Source organism: Panthera onca, chromosome C1 (assembly GCF_046562875.1).
Source record: "Panthera onca isolate mPanOnc1 chromosome C1, mPanOnc1 haplotype 2, whole genome shotgun sequence".
Lineage (NCBI taxonomy): Eukaryota > Metazoa > Chordata > Mammalia > Carnivora > Felidae > Panthera > Panthera onca.
Genome location: NC_138346.1, coordinates 202,424,717 through 202,441,165, shown reverse-complemented (window position 1 = coordinate 202,441,165; position 16,449 = coordinate 202,424,717). Strand labels below are relative to the sequence as shown.

Sequence of the window (16,449 nt, the reverse complement as noted above, 5' to 3'; positions counted from 1 at the left end):
GCCCCTGTCGTGAGGAAGTATCTGCTGTGTGACAGCATATCAATAGCAGAGCCGAGTGACGAAATGACGCAAGAGCCATGATGTGTGTGAGGTCCACGGAGGCTGGGATGGGGACCTGCAGGGTTTCAGTGAGCTCTCTAGGGAGAGTGTAAAAGGTCACCAACTCAGTGTAACCACCAACACGACATCAATCTGAGATGGAGTGGTCCTCTCTGTGCTCTGGGTTTTGTACCCTGGATCTGTGGAATGTGCCGGTTTTGTTGCAGCCCCACTTTCTACCCTGGCCCACCAACATGTGAGAGGCGGAACCAGGTATCGCAATCCCACTGTGTATCCGGTTCAAACAGACATACCCTGCTTCCCCTGACCCCCCGCCCCCCCCCCCCTGCCTTCCCCTGGATTCTACCTCCTCAGGGGACTGAACAGTGATTCCCCTTACACTCTCAACGCTGGGCTCCTGGTTCTCCAAAGACAAGCCCGCTTCTTCCTGAGATGGGACCCAGTGAGGGGATGCTTGGGGCACTGGAAATGGGAACAGGCCAGGCCAGATGTCTGGGCTCCTGCATCTAAGTGGATCACATGTTTGTCTCTGATGTTCACAGCTGGTTCCAGGGAGCTGACTCCTGCCAGTCAAACTCATGAGGGATTGAAACATCCGAATCAGAATTTTACATTTAATCTAGGTATAACTTGTGGGATTTGGGTTGGGGGGACTATTCATCTCCAGTGACCAACATGTATGCACCTGTTACCCAGAGCAGTCTTTTACTTTCAATGGAAAGCAATTTACATGCCGAGGGTATTTAAATATCAGGGGAGGGTCTGCTGTCAGTGGCCTGCCCGAGGTAGAAGGATGTCTGAGCCTCAGTGGCCCATCCTAGCAGGCCTCAGGGAAGAAGCAAGATTTACGAGGTGAGAGCCCGCCTGGGCCGCTTCTTCCATCAGTAAAGGCCTCCCTGCAGTATTTTCTGTCTCGTCAACGCTGCATTTCATTTTAAATTGCAGCTGAAAGCAGATATTTTCCCTCTTGCCTATTACACCTCTTAATTTGTCTCTCCCTCTGCTGTTATTTGTCTCTATAAAGTGTTTTGCATGAAAGACCCACACAGCACAATGTTGCTTTGCCCTGGGTTGGGTTTAACAGGAAGGAAAGCACAGAGAGACTCAAGTCCAAGGAGGAAGGTGTGAGGGCCCTCGGGTCGAGACACACGTGTCTGGGAATATATGCCTGGCAGCGTGTACAAGTGCATGGTTTGGGGCCTGTCTGCTGTGAGTCAGTGGATATGTGTGTGCACACGTCAATATTAGTACTAATATGTATGGATGTCTACCTTTGCTCTGGTATAATCACTTGGTATTCATACCCAAATTAAATGTGTGCTTCTGTGAAAATACTCACAGGCAATCCCTGAGTGCATATGTATTTATGCGTAGGAGCACACATGTGCACATAAACACACGCAGGCATCTAGGTTCGCATGTCACATGATATGTGTGGTCTCTACGCACGACCAGGGTTCTCCTCTGCTCTCCCATCGCATGTCTCCCTCCCCCAGCTAGGGGCCCCGGCTCTTGGGGCTCTGGGAAAAGGAAGGCAGAGCAGTGGTCTGCGGGGGGCCAGTGGAACCGCTGCCTTAGGCTGGCCCCACCGCGGCCACAGCTCCCCGGCTTGGCCCCGGCCACCCCTTCCTCAGAGCCTGCCACAGCAGCACCACCAGGGCTCCTGCGGGAGCTCTGAGGACCCCTGGGCAGGCCCTCAGCTCCCTGTCAATCCTGGACTGGCACCGAGGGGCGAAAGCTGCTACCGAATAACGGCCAGAGCCCTTCAGACTGGCCGGGTCTCCGGCCCCCACCCGCAGACCAACAACAGGAGCGGCGCGGGCGGGGGCGGCAAGGGGGGGGGTCTCGGTCGCCCCCAGTCCAGCGAACGCTGGCCACTAACCAATGGGCGGCTGCAGCCCAGCGGGGATCCCTCCGAGGCAGCCAATGACCTCGCTCCGCTCTCCACCCCCGCCCGCGCCAACTCCGCGCAGCTGGACCATTGGTGCTGGTGGGATGGGGGGAGTGTGCGCGGCGCTGGCCACTTGAGGGAGGGGGCGTGGCCTGGAGTCCCTTCGCCTCTCCCCACCCGCGCTCAGGCCCCGCGCTCCCTACCCCCAGACGCGAGGCCATTGGCCTGGCTGCGGCGCCGCGGCGGAGGTGGACCGCGGGGCGCGCGCAGTGGGCGTGGCCCGAGGGCGTGGCCCGGAGGGAGGCGGGGCCGCGGGCGCTGTCTCAGTGAAAGCCCGAGCTGCGGCGGCGGCGGAGGCGTCCGGGCGGGTGTGCGCGCGTGTGGGGCGCAGGCTCGGCGGCGGCGGCGGCGGCGGCACAGCCTGCGGAGGCAGCGGCCCGTCTGGAGCGGCCGCTGCGAGGACGCCAGCTGCAGCAGGAGAGGTGCAACCGGGACTGCGCGCTCCGCGGGGCTGGCGGGGGCCGGGAACAGGTGATCCCAGCGGGTCGCCGAGCCCCAGCGAGTTGGCGGGGCGGGAGTCCGCACTCCCGGGCGCAGCTGCAGCCGCCCCGCCGCGGCTGGTCGCGGACGGCGGACTGCGCCCGGCGCCGGACCGCGCGGCTCGGGCGTCCCTCTGCTCCCGGGGGCCCAGGAAGCCCCCTGCCCTGGGGGCGCAGAAGTGCCCGCTCCCGCTGCCCGGCGTCCGCTCCGCGGCGGAGCAAAGTTGTGGACGTGTCCCGATAGCCGAGCCGGGAGCTGTCACGACCCGGCCGGGTCGGCGCGCTCTCTCAGCGGCGCTGACACGCCAGCCCCGCCACCGCCTCGCCCCCTGAGCCGGCCCCTTCTGGAAACTGCTTCTGAGGCTGAAACTTTGGGCCGAGGGGCTGCGGGCGGCGCGGCGCGGGGACGAGGCCTGCGGGCGCCCCTCCGTGCGGACAGCCTGGGCGCCGAGGACGGCATGTGACGGCCCCGGCGGCGGCCGCAGCGCGGGAAGGAGCGGGCCCCGCGGGCTCCGGCCGCTGCGAGGAGGGGCTCCGCGGCGGCCGGAGCGAAGGCTGTGGCGCGCGGCCGACCCCTGCGGGCCCGGGCCCCGAGCCGTGCCGCCCGGCGCGCCCGGGCCCCGCCGAGGCCCTTGCGCCCCCGCCTCGGCGCGGGGGGACGCGCCCCCAAACTCCTTGAACTTCAGGGGCGGCCCCCGAAGCGGCGAAACTCTCAGGGACCCCCACCCCGGGCGGCGCCCCTCGACGACCTCCCCGCGCCAAACCCCCTGCCGGCCAGTGCCTGCCCTCCGAGGGCCTCGGGGTGGGGGGGCCCGGCCGGAGCTGACCGGCCCCAGCCCCGCGCCAGGCCACGATGCTCATGAGGAAAGTCCCCGTCTTCGTCCCGGCCTCCCCGTGGGGGCTGCGGCTGCCGCAGAAGTTCCTCTTCCTTCTCTTCCTCTCGGGCCTCGTCACCCTGTGCTTCGGGGCGCTCTTCCTGCTGCCCAACTCCTCTCGCCTCAAGCGCCTCTTCCTGGCCCCCCGGACCCAGCAGCCCGGCCTGGAGGTGGTGGCCGAAGTCGCCGGCCACCCTCTGGCCCGCGAGCAGGAGTCGCCTCCCAACCCGGCCCCCGCCGTGCCAGCCCCGGGTGAGGACGACGCCAGCAGCCAAGCCAATGCCCGGCGCCGGAAAGGGTGGCTGCGGCGCACCCACCCCACCGGGACGCGCGAAATGGCCACGGCGGCCCGGAGCAGCGGCAGCGCGGCCCTCAGACCCCAGGAGCCGAGCATTCCGTTTAGCTTTGACTTCCACGCGTTCCAGAGCCGCCTCCGCCACCCGGTCCTGGGGACTAGGGCGGATGAGAGTAAGGAGCCCCAGAGCCTAGTTCGAGCCCAGCGGGAGAAAATCAAGGAGGTAAGGACTCCCCTTCTTCGGAAAAGGAAGACTCTCTGTGCTTCCATCCGTTTCCCCTGGCCCCAGTCACTTCTGGTCCCTGGACCACTCACTACTTTAGGCCCTCCTGGCACACTGCACCGTCCTCTCTCCTCCCAAACTTTCCACTTTCTCCTTAGTGGGCACTTTCCCACTGCTGGGTTCAGTTCATCATCCCCATCCCTGACAGTAGCTGAACCGCTGGACCGACTCTGCCCTACTCCCGGACTCTGGTCCTTCCGGTCAAGTCCCCAGCCCAGGTGGGCTCTGTCCCTTTGTGGAGTTGCTAGTTAGCTGCTTGCACAGGGCCAAGAGCCACCTTCTTTCTCACTGTGTGTCGGTAAGTCCTGACTTTCCCTAAACCCCTGTAGGATCTGCTACCTGGAAATCCAGGATTTGGGGGTGTATTTGGTGTCCTGAAAGTATTTTGTAATCAAGCCGGAAAGTGTTGTGGATTCTTGCTAACTATTTCTGTTGAGCTTGGGAACAGTTGTACATAATAGCATGTGATGCAGGAAGGAATGATCAATAGGGTGCTGGTAATGTTACAGAAGCTCTGAGGTGATTGGCCTAATGAAGCGGGTCTTGGACTTGTTCCCTGTAGGGATTGTGGGAGGGAGGGGTTTAGAAGGATCACTTTGAGTGTGAGTCTTGGTCTCAGCTTAAGAAACCAAAAGCAAACGGCAGCCTCGCTGTGGCCTGAAGATTGTTGCCAAGCCGCCACTGGTAACTAAATACTCAGCTGTACCACTGTTACAGCTGCCTGCCTGAGGTTTTTGCCCAGCAATGCAGAGGGGGCTGCAGTGACACCCCCAGGCCACGAGGGGGCTATGGGCAAGCAGTGGGCCAGGGTCTCCTCCCTAGAAATGAGAGGATGCTTCCCCCACACCCCCGCCTTGGCCCTCCCCATGCCATGGATGGACCCAGAAGGAAAGGACTGTTTCTGTCTGGACTTTTTGTTTGCTGCAAAGGAGTCAGCAGGTCTGATTTCCAGGGGGAGCCGGCAGCAAGGGTCAGGACCTGCCCTGCCGGGATCTGCTCAGAGCCAGTGGAGAGCTTAGCTGTCCCTTTCTCCGTGTCTGGACTGTCCTCCATCCCAGTGTCCACCTCTCCCACACTTCTTACCTCTGTTGGTACTCAGCCCTTCCAAGATAAGCCCCGTTTGGAGACTATCTTAACTAGCAGTCACAGGACATTTTATGACGTCAAGATAGAAAGCCACAAAGATGAGTCCTTGGTGTATGTGTGTGTGTGTGTGTGTGTGTGTGTGTGTGTGCGCGCGCGCGTGCGCGCGCGTGCGTGCGCGCTCTCAGTTTTCAAATTCTTGTTGAAATCTCAAACGTTAATTGAAGGCTGGAACTTGCAGGAGCTAAGGAAGGGACATCATTTCCCCCTTTTTGGTTAAGAACTGTGCCATTGACTACTTATGTGAACCACCCGCAGCTCCCTTTCTTGAAGCCAGCTCTGAGCACATTAGCCCTTTCTGCCTTTTTACACCTCCCTGGAGAGCAGTAACTCCCAGTGACATTACATATAAACTACACGCGTGCAGTTTTTCGTGGGGGTGTCCCGTGCTGCCATCAGATTTTCAGAAGCCTCCCCCAAAGAATGAAGAACTAACTGCTGTCCTCATCAGAAGAGGTGCATTTGCATCTAGATATGTGACCTATTTCTGAAAGCCTGGGGCCGGGAGCCATGGTAGGAAGGGGGTGCTGGCTAGTGGGGACTTGGTTCTGCCCCTCTACATACAGAGACAGCTTCCCTTGCCGGCAGAGGCTGCAGGCTGCAGCAGCTGGGGGGTGGTGGGAGGTGTGGAGACTCTGCTCTGCAGGTGGGTGTAAAATAACATGACGGGTGAAGGTTTGTGTTGGTTGCCAGATGTCTGGATCGTTCAGACTGGCATCTCTGAGCACCCCTGGTGGCAGCTGGAGGCCCGCTTGCATTACCTGCAGTTGGTGTTCAGTGAGCCCTCTCTTACTCTCCTGAAGACCTTAAGCTCCTCAGAACAGAGGAGGCTGAACCAGATATACTAGAATATGTTGAAGCCTGCTGTCTCTTCAGGCTTCTTGAGTTTGGACCCCCGCCCCTCCCAACAACCTGGAAAATGTGGGGCCGAGTCTTTGGGTTAGCTGTTAACACAGAGCTACCTTCCCCGGTGTCCTGCCTGATAGGGAATGCATAGGACTATGGCTGGAGGTTGTCTTTATTTCCTTCTCATTTAAATTTCTATCTGTGCCGTGCCCAGGGGTAGATCATTTTAGAAAGGTGCCTGTTTTCGTAAGAGGGACTGGTGCTTCCCTCTCTGGCTTGTTTATTTCCAGACATGGATTGATTAGACCCCAGGAGCAGAGGGGGAGCTAGTATCAGATAAAAAGGGCTCTGTTCTTATAAGACGAGGTTTTTAAAGTGAAAGTAAACGTCAAGAGAGACACAGAGAGGGTGATAAATGAGAGTGAATGAAGACTGGACACCCAGGCTCTAGATCAATGAAGTATATTTATAAACTACTGCTTTGAGAGATGAACATGGCCATGGGGTCTGTGCTGATAAGATGGGTTGAAGCCACATGTTCTGGGTGTGTACGTACATCAGGAAACAATCTGTCCATAGAACCAACTATTTTTCTTCACTCTGCAGCCATGGAACCTTGCAGGAGGCAATGTGGTGGAAAGGGGAGACCCAGAGAATGTGAATGACAGTTCAACTGTCAACATCTGACTTTGGGCAAGCTACCTGCTCTCATTCCTGGACCTTATTTTTCCTTCTGTAAAATGGAGTGAGGGAGTGTCGCATACACCCTTGCTTCCAGACGCAGTCCCTAAGTAGACTGCCAGTCTGGTCAGGGACTCCTTAGCAGTTGGGCTTCTCCCAGCTCTGTTTGCAATGTGCTAGTTAGTTCCATGAGGTGACAATGGCGTGCCGTTGTTGACGATTGTGGTGGTATTCACTGTTGCATCCCTGGCACTTAGTCAAGAATAGATAAAGCAAGCTCCATCGCTGGGCTCGATCTCACGACCTATCAGATCGTGACAGCCCAAATCAAGAGTTGGACACCCCAGCGCCCCCAGATGGGACTTTAGAGATGGGATTGAACAGTGACAACTCCTCAGCCTGGGATCATGAAGAGTAAAGGAGTTGGCGAGAAGGTAAAACAGCTTGCTAGCAGCCTTCTCTTCCAGATCTGAAGATGATATAGGAAATTATTGTCATAATCATTAATTATAGGGGAGCTTTGCCATTGGTGGATTCCTTACAGATTCGAGTTCAACAGATTTTCTCACTCATAACAAGCGCTGGGGGGATGTGTAGCTTGTCAGGGTTACATCTCAGTGAAAGGGTTCACACTCTCCTGGGTCCTGCTGCTGATGGTTGGTTGCCAATCTGGGGAACCTCAGTTGTCCCTTCCAGTTTAGGGGGCTTTTGTTAAAGGGAACTGGGAAGTCTGAGACAGTGAGAATGTAGTATTGGAATGGAGCTTCCCCTGGTCCATAGGCAGAACATGGGTTGAATTTCATCCCCATCCCCTCTGTCCAATCCCCTTATGCACCACCGAATGTGGCGGTCCTGCTAAGAATCCAGCCTGGGTTCAAGACCTAGTCATGCCATCAACTCTGACCTCAAAGAAAAACTCATGTCTATCACTGGACCTGTTTTCCTGGTAAAACAAAGGGACTGGCATTTAAGGGACCCTTGTCTTTCCCTCACTCCCGCCTGTTTACTGTTTTGTTTATGGATCTGCCCAAGCACCTAGAATAGGGTCTGACACCTAGTTGGAACTCAGTTACTTAAATGAGTGGCTACAGCAGAGATCTATAAACTAACAGTTAAAGTTGCTGGTGGCAAAAGTTGGGTCTTCTTCCTGAGGGTACCTGCAATTCTAAGAGTGTCAGCGTAGGGGCCATGGCAAGGCTGGGGACTTAGCAGCTCCGTGACCCAAGAGGCCTTTTAGAAGTTGCAGTAATTTTCCAAGTGCATGTAGTCTACCTTGAAGAGAGTGGGGAGGTGGCAGCCACGAATAAAGTCTTTTCATGCCTGGATAGCAGGCATCTGGAGGATGCCCGAGTTGCCCTGGAGTGCCTGAAACTTGGCAGGGAGGGCCCCAGCTCTTGCTTTCTATGCCTGCTGCGTTAAGCCTCCAGGATATCGCTGGTTATGATATGTGACTATGTCTGAATAAGTCATCTTGGCAAATGATCTTTGCTTGCCGTTAATGGGCTGGTTCGTTAGTCATGTGTGGTTTCCCTGTATATCTGATTTATCACCACTAGGGCCGTGGAGGGGTAGGAAAATTAAAGGGCTTTGTGTTCTTTGTAGCATGTGAATCTGAGCCTGTGAGATGTTCAGGGTAATTAATATTGGGAACACTCTTTCCTTGAAGAGCTCTGTTTAAGTTGCAGATTCATTGAAGATCTTTTCTTCTCCCTGTCCTTCAGTTTCACTCTTGTCCTGCTCTATGATACATTTCATGTAGATAGGAAGTCTGGCCCATAGTAACTGGACAGGTCCTTTGGGAGACCCTTACATCCTAAGCCCAGCCGCACCTCATCCTTCTTCCTTGGAATGGAGTACTGTGTGTAAAGCTTAGACCTTGTCCCCACCAGGTGGACAACTTCACACCCACAGGTCGGCTGGATCTCTTATTTTGCATTGCACTATCATTTGGGGGAATGAGGTGCAGACATTTCAGGAGCGGTTGTTTGTTGGGACTCACATCCTTACCTCTGTCGTTAGTGTTAGGTCTAGAAACAATGACTTTTAAAAGTCAGCTGTGTAGTTCACACTGTAGTTAGCAGAGGGGTAAGAATATAGATTCCCCTGCGGTTTTTGGAGTGACTGATTTACATCCAAGCTCAAGAAATGCCTTTTCTCTAGCTTTCCCTGAAGACTGATCCATTACTCTACCAAAAATAAATATTGTGATATATATCAGGCATACTTTGCTCAGAGGGACTTACATCTTTTCTCTTACTGAAGAAAATAAATCAGGCTCACAAATTGGAAAGGAATTCCATTCAGGGAAGCGGTTTCATAATCTCAGTGGGCAACCAGTCTTGTGGGTACCGCCTCTGGCCTTCCTGTATCCGGGGTTGAGTCTGTGTTACACAAAGGGAGGTGGTGGGAGAGCTTTAGGGAATTCTCTCCCTGCCTTGTTTTCATTGGCCAGGTCAGGAAAGCCTTAGCAAGGGAATGATGGACATGATTCAGGAGAGTAGCTGCCTCAGGTGAATTCATGGGTATTTATTACATTACTTTAAAAGAGGAACCGTGCATGGAGCAGGGACGAGTGTCTTTGATCCAAGATGATGATGATGATGATGATGATTCCAGTTCTCTACACCTGTGGTCCAGAAAGACCAGGCTCATTCAGACAGTAAGCCCTGGTTCTTGACTTCCAACTACCCCAGGGCCAGGGCCTCACAGGCAAGTGTTTGCATGATTTGGGGAAACAAAACAAGACTTTCTTAGCTCTGCATCGTCATGGCAGATGATGACAAGACATCAAATTGAAGACTCCTCAAAAGAATTCTGAGGACCCTAGGGCCTAAGTCCCTCTTCTTTACCCCCACTTGGCTCTGGAGGCTAGTGAATAGCCAAAACAGCATAGTTTTGGTTCTCTTATTTATTACACTTTTAAAAAAATATTTATTTATTTTTGAGAGAGAGAGAGAGAGAGAGCATGAGTGGGGAGGAGCAGAGAGAGAGGGAGACACGGAATCTGAAGAAGGAATCTGAAGCTCTGAGCTGTCAGCACAGAGCCCGATGCGGGGCTTGAACTTGTGAACATGAGATCATGACCTGAGCCGAAATTGGAAGCTTAACTGACTGAGCCACCCAAGCACCCCTATTTTTAATTTTTTAAAGTAGGCTCCACACAGAGTGTGGGGCTTGAACTCAGGACTCTGAGATCAAGAATAACATACTCTACCAACTGAGCCAGCCAGGTGCCCCAATTTGGGTTCTTTTATTTAAAAAGAAAATTTTTTTTACATTTATTTATTTTTGATAGGCAGAGAGAGACAGAGCACAAGTGGGGGAGGGGCAGGGAGAGAAGGAGACACAGAATCCGAAGCAGGTTCCAGCTCCGAGCTGTCAGCACAGAGTCCGATGTGGGACCCGAGCTCACAAACTGCGAGATCATGACCTGAGCCGAAGTCGAACGCTCAACCGACCGAGCCACCCAGGCACCCCCAATTTTGGTTCTTTTAAATGCAGAGTCGATGTGGCTGAGATCACTACAAGTCAGACCTCCACCGCCAAAGAGAGCAGAAACCATGGAGACCACAGCTATAGGCTTCAGGCTCAGTATGTGTGGTGGCCCAGGCGTAGGTGTTTTCTTCCCTGAAAAGGCTGTTTTCTAAGATTTGGGTTGAGAGCTCCCCAAACTTGGCAGGCAGGCAGGCAGGCAGAACAGCTCTTACTCACAAGGAGGCCTGAGTATGTCTCTTAACTCCGCCTTTTCATTAATTAAAGGCCAAGACCAGGGCAGTTGTCCATCTGTATTAGTGCAGAACCGCTAGTGGTAACTTTACAGAAGGAACTTTGGCAGACTGATTAGCGTTCTTTTTAATCGATGAGCAATAATTGTGCTTTTATCTGGCATGCTCGGGGTATCGCCTGCTCCACAGGTGAAACTTACAGGCAAACAGTGTTCACTAAATAACAACCATTTTCAGTGGTTGAATAATAGATTTCTCCCCGCTCCTCCACCTCTGTCATGACTTGGTGGTCCAGAAAATCGACTGTGCAATACAGCATGTTCTGTAGGGCCTGCTGAGTTGTATAGGTGTCTTTTGGCCTCTCAGTGCCTCTCCCTGTGTTTTTGTCCCTTTTTTTTTTTAACAACAACCCTGTGATGCAGGTACTACCTATTTATTTAAGTGTAGTTTACATGTAGCAAAATGCACAGATCTTAAATATACAGTTTGCTGAATTTTGACAAATGCAGAAAACTGCATAAAGCACCCATGAAGGTGTGGAACATTCCCATCGCCTCAGAAAGGTCCCTCTGTTCCTTCCCAGGCAATCCCCCATCACCCACCTCCCATCTCCTATTTCAGCGTGTCACAAGAGATTTGCCTGTCCTGGAACTTGAAATAAATGGAGTAATATAACATATGCCCTTTTGTGCAGGGCTTCCTTCACCAAGGATGTTTCTGAAATTCATCCCTGAACATATTCCATACTTCACTCCTTTTTATTGTTGAGATATGTTTTCTCGCATGAATATACTGCAGTTTGTTTATCCATCACCCGTTGTTGGACTTTTTGGTTGTTTCCAGTGTTTGGCTATTATGAATAAAGCTGCTGTGAATATTATATGTACAGACTTTGTATAGGCATCGTTCCATTCCTTTTGTGTCAATACTTGGGAGTAGAATTGCTGGTTCATAGAGTAGACATATGTTTAACTTTATAGGAAAACTGGAGATATTCTCCCTAAGTAGTTAAGGCCATTTTATACTTCTGTCAGCAGTGTGTGAGAATTCTGCATCTTTGTCAACACTTGCTATTGTTCACCTTTTTAAGTTTAGCCATTCTATGTGATGTGTAGTAATATTTCATTGTAGTTTTAATTCTTGATTCCTTGTTAACTATCGGTATTGAACATCTTTTCATGTGTTTACTACTTACGTATCATCCTATAAGTGTCTATTCAAATCTTATGCCCTTTTTTAAATTAAAAAATTGGACTGTTTGTCATCTTATTGGATATAGAAATACTTTATATATTCTGGATATAAGTCCTTTGTCAGATATACATACTGTAAATATTCACTCCCGGTCTATTATAAATATTAGCTCCCAAGGGTGCCTGCATGGCTCAGTCGGTTTAGCATCCGACTTCAGCTCAGGTCATGATGTCATGGCTCGTGGGTTCGAGCCCTGCATCAGGCTCTGTGCTGACAGCTCAGAGCCTGGAGTCTGCTTCAGATTCTGTGTGTGTGTGTGTGTGTCTCTCTCTGCACCTCCCCAGCTCACGCTCTCTCACTCTCAAAAATAACTAAACATACATACATACATATTAGCTCCCAGAATATTTCATTTTCTTAGTGATCAAAGAGAAGTTTTTTTTAATGTTTATTCATTATTTGACACACACACACACTTGCGTGCGCGTGCACACACACACACACACACACACACGCACAGTGCAAGTGGTGGAGGGGCAGAGAGAGAGGGAGACACAGAATCTGAGGCAGGCTCCAGGCTCCGAGCTGTCAGCACAGAGCCCGACGTGGGGCTTGAACTCACAGACCATGAGATCATGACCTGAGCCGAAGTTGGAAGCTCAACTGACTGAGCCACCCAGGTGCTCCAAAGAACAGAAGTTTTAAATTTTGATGAAGTCAGTGTATCAATATTTTCTTTTATGGTTAGTGCTTTCTGTGTCTACTTAGAAAAAAAAACAAAACAAAACCAAAAAGCCTTTCCCTTCCCCATGGTCATGAAAATAGTCTCCTTTTAATTCCAGAAGCGTGATCATTTTAGTTTTTACTTTTAGGTCTCCTGTCTACTTCTAACTAATTTTTGTATGTGTTATGAGGTAGGAGTTGAGAGTCATTATTTTACTTTTAGATGTCCAGTTGTTTACCACTTTTTGTTGAAAAGTCTCTCCTTTCCTCATTGAATTGCTTTGAATCCATGGTAGATAAATCGACCATATATACATGGTTCTGTTTCTGGACTCTTCTGTTCTACTGATTTATGTTTATGCTAATTCATACTATCTTGATGCTGTAGCTTTATAATAAGTCTTAAAAGCAGGCCCTCTATCTTTGAGCTTCCTTTTCAAAATTGCTTTGGTTATTGTAGATCCTTTGCATTTCTGCAAACATTTGAGAATGAGCTTGTCAGTTTCTGTGAAAAGTCCTGCTGGCAGTGTGATTGGGTTTGCTTTGAATCTGTGAGTCAAATTGGGGAGAACCGATATCTTAACAATATTGGGTCTTTGATCCATGAATGTGGTATCTCTCTCTGTTTATTTAGATTTTCTTTCTCTCAACGATGGTTTGTACTTTTTGATGTAGAGGACGTGAACGTCTTTTAGTACAACAGCATTTGCTACTGTAAATAGTAATCTTTAAATTTTTAATTTTAAATTTTTATTGCTAGTACACAGAAATACAATAGATTTTTGTATATTGATTTTGTGTCATGTGACCTTATTGAGTTCATTTATTAAATCTGTTCTTTGTAGATTCTTTAGGATCTGTTAGGTATACAATTATGTTGTCTATGAGTCAAGACGGTTTTACTTCTTCCTTTCCAATGTTTTATGCCTTTTATTTCTTTTTCTTCCTTCATTGCACTGGCTAGGACTTCTGGTTCAATGTGAGATAGAAGTGGTGAGAACTGACCTCTTTGCTTTGCTCTTGATCTCAAGGGAGAAGCATTCAGTCTTTTACATTAAGTATGATGTTAGGTATAGGTGTTGGTAGATGCCTTTTATCAGGTTGAAGTTACCATAACGTTCCTAGTTTGCTGAGAGTTTTTATCAGAAATGGAATTGAATTTTGTCAAATACTTTTTCTGAGTCTCTGGAGATGGTCATATTTTCTCTTTAATTCTGTTAATATGGTAAGTCATATTGATTTTATCCTTTTTAAAAAAAAATTTTTTTTGAGAGAGAGAGTGTGCAAATGGGGGAAGAGCAGGGTGGGGGGGGGGGTGGGCGGGAACAGAGGACCTAAAGTAGGCTTTGCAGGGCTCTGACAGGCAGACAGGCTGACAGCAGCTAGTCTGATGTGGGGCTCAAACTCATGAACTGAGAGATCATGACCTGAGCCGAAGTCTGATGGTCAACCAACTGAGCCACCCAGGTGCCCCCAAATCATATTGATTTTAAAAGAATGGTAAATTTGCATTTGCTTTTCAAGTATTTTGTTAAGAATTTTTGCATCTGTGTTCATGAGGCATATTGCTCTATAGTTTTCCTGTAAGGGCTTTGTCTGGTTTTTGGTACAGCATTATGTTACTTCATAAAATGAGCTGAAAAATGTTATCATATTTTCTGCACAAGTTTGTGGGACACTAATATTAGGTCTTCCTTAAATGTTTGATAGAATTTACCATTTACCACCACCAAAGCCATCCAGGCCTACAGGGGTGTGTGTGTGTGTGTGTGTGTGTGTGTGTGTGTGTGAGAGAGAGAGAGAGAGAGAGAGAGAGAGGTTTTAAATGATCATTTCAATTACTTTAACAGATATAAGGCTATTCAGAATTTGTCTCATCAGTTTTGTCAGTTTTGCTTTCAACAAATTTGTCTATTTCATCCAAATTATAGAATTTATTAGAATAAAGTTGTTCCCAAGATTCTCATTTTCCTTTTAATATTTGTAGGACCTGTAGTGGTGCTCCCTCTTTCATTTTCCATACTGGTAATTGCTTTCTTTGTTGCATTCTTTAAAAATAGTGTAGCTAGGGGGCGCCTGGGTGGCTCAGTCGGTTGAGCGTCTGACTTCAGCTCAGGTCATGATCTCGCAGTCTGTGAGTTCGAGCCCCTCATCAGGCTCTGTGCTGACAGCTCGGAGCCTGGAGCCTGCTTCGGATCTGTGTCTCCCTCTCTCTCTGCCCCTCCCCCGCTCATGTTCTGTCTCTCTCTCTCTCTCTCTCTCAAAAATAAAATAAAAACACTAAAAAAAAATTTGAAAAAATAGTGTAGCTAGTAGTTCATCAATTTTACTGATCTTTGGAACCAACTTTTGATCTTTTTAAAAACATTTTTTTAATGTTTATTTATTTTTAAGAGAGACAGAGCATGAAGGGGGTGCGCAGAGAAAGGGAGAAGCAGAACTTGAAGCAGGCTCCAGGCTCCGAGCACAGAGCCTGACATGGGGCTCAAACTCACAAACCATGAGATCATGACTTGAGCTGAAGTTGGACGCTTAACGGACTGAGCCACCCAGGCGCCCCTGATCTTTTTTTTTTTTAATGTTTATTTATTTTTGAAGGAGAGAGAGACAGAGTGTGAGCAGGTGAGGATCAGAAGAGAGGGAGACACAGAATCTGATGCAGGCTCTAGGCTGTCAGCACAGAGCCTGATGCAGGGCTCGAACTCACGAACTGTGAGATCATGACCTGAGCTGAAGTCAGACGCTTAACTGACTAAGCCACCCAGGTGCCCCAACCCCTGATCTTTTTTTAAAAATATCTATTTTTTTAAAAAAAAATTTAATACTTACATTTGCCTCTGTTTCCTTCCTTCTGCTTATTTTGGGCTTCATTCACTATCTTCTTATCACTTCTTTATCTAGTCTGACAATCTGCTTGTGTTACCCTCTTTTCAGTTTTCATTCTCATGTCATATATTTTGCTTCTACATATATAGTTCATAACACATTAGTAATTTTTTTTGCTTCAAACAGTTTTCTTGAATAAATGAATAAATTGGAGTCTTTTTATTCATCCACATACTTACCATTTATAGTGTCCTTCATTCCTTCTTGCATGTCAGTTCTGGTACCACTTTCCCATCAGCCTGAAAAACAACTCTTAATATTTCTTGTAGTATAGGTTTGCTGGTCACAAATCCTTGTAGCTTATGTTTACCTGAAAATGTCTCTATTTTGCCTTCATTTTAAAAGGCTATTTTTGATGGGTATAAAATTTTATTTTTCTTTAACGAAAGACCCATTGTCTTGTAGCTTTCATTGTTTCTGATGAAAGGTTAGAGTATATTTCCCTGTATATATTTCCCCTCTCTTGGTATGCTACTTTTGCCTTTCATTTTCAGCAATTCAACTGTGATATGCCTAGATGCGGATGTCATTGGTTATTTTCTTGGGGTTTATTAAGTTTCTTATATCTGCAGATTGGTATTTTTTCATCAAGTTTGGAAAAATTTTGGCTAATATTTCTTCAATATTTTTTTTCTGCCCCATTCCATCTCCTATTACTTTTCTTCTTCCTTCCTCCTCCTCCTCCTTTTTTAAAGTTTATTTATTTTGAGAGAGTGTGTGTGCCCAGGGGAGGGGGCGGGAGAGAGAGAGAATCCAAAGGAGGCTCCGCACTGTCAACATGGAGCCTGATGCAGGGCTTGAACCCACGAACTGTGAGCCAAAGTTGAGAATTGGAGGCTTAACTGACTGAGCCATCCAGGCACCCCCATTTAGAACTCCAGTTACATAGAAGTTAGATTGCTTGATACTTTTTTACAGATAACTGAATCTCTTCATTTTCTTTTCAGCCTTTTTGTGTTTTGATGTAGATAATTTATATTAACATATCTTCAAGTTCACTGAACTTTTCCATTGGTTGTTAAGCCCACCCAGCGATTTTTTTATTTCAAGGATTTTTAAATTTTATTTTTTTTACTTCTAGAATTTCCATCTGGACCTTTTCCATGGTTTCTGTTTCTCTGATATTTCCCATCTGTTCATTTATTATTTCCATAGTTTTCTTTAAATTCCAAGGGGTATTTACAATAGTTTTTCAAATGGTGTTTTTTGCTGTTTCCAAAATCTTTGTCATCATTGAGTCTGTACTTACTGACTGTTTTAATCTCCTGGTTATGGGTCACTTTTTTGTACATTTTCATATGTCTACTC

At 48.9% G+C, this 16,449-nt stretch overlaps 1 protein-coding gene across 3 annotated transcripts in view; it reads left to right on the top strand.

Annotated features, from left to right (window-relative positions):
- The window catches only part of MAN1C1 (mannosidase alpha class 1C member 1), a 296,651-nt gene that overhangs the window by 152,849 nt on the left and 127,353 nt on the right, over positions 1-16,449 (top strand). The window contains exon 2 of one of the 3 annotated variants that reach the window (XM_078452181.2): positions 2,372-3,883. In XM_078452181.2, coding sequence (XP_078308307.1) covers positions 3,344-3,883 — 540 coding nt within the window. In that variant the 5' untranslated portion in view covers positions 2,372-3,343. Of the gene's footprint in view, positions 1-2,277; positions 3,884-16,449 lie in introns of those variants that run through there. The other 2 variants (XM_060621586.3, XM_060621584.3) reach the window with 2 other exon arrangements.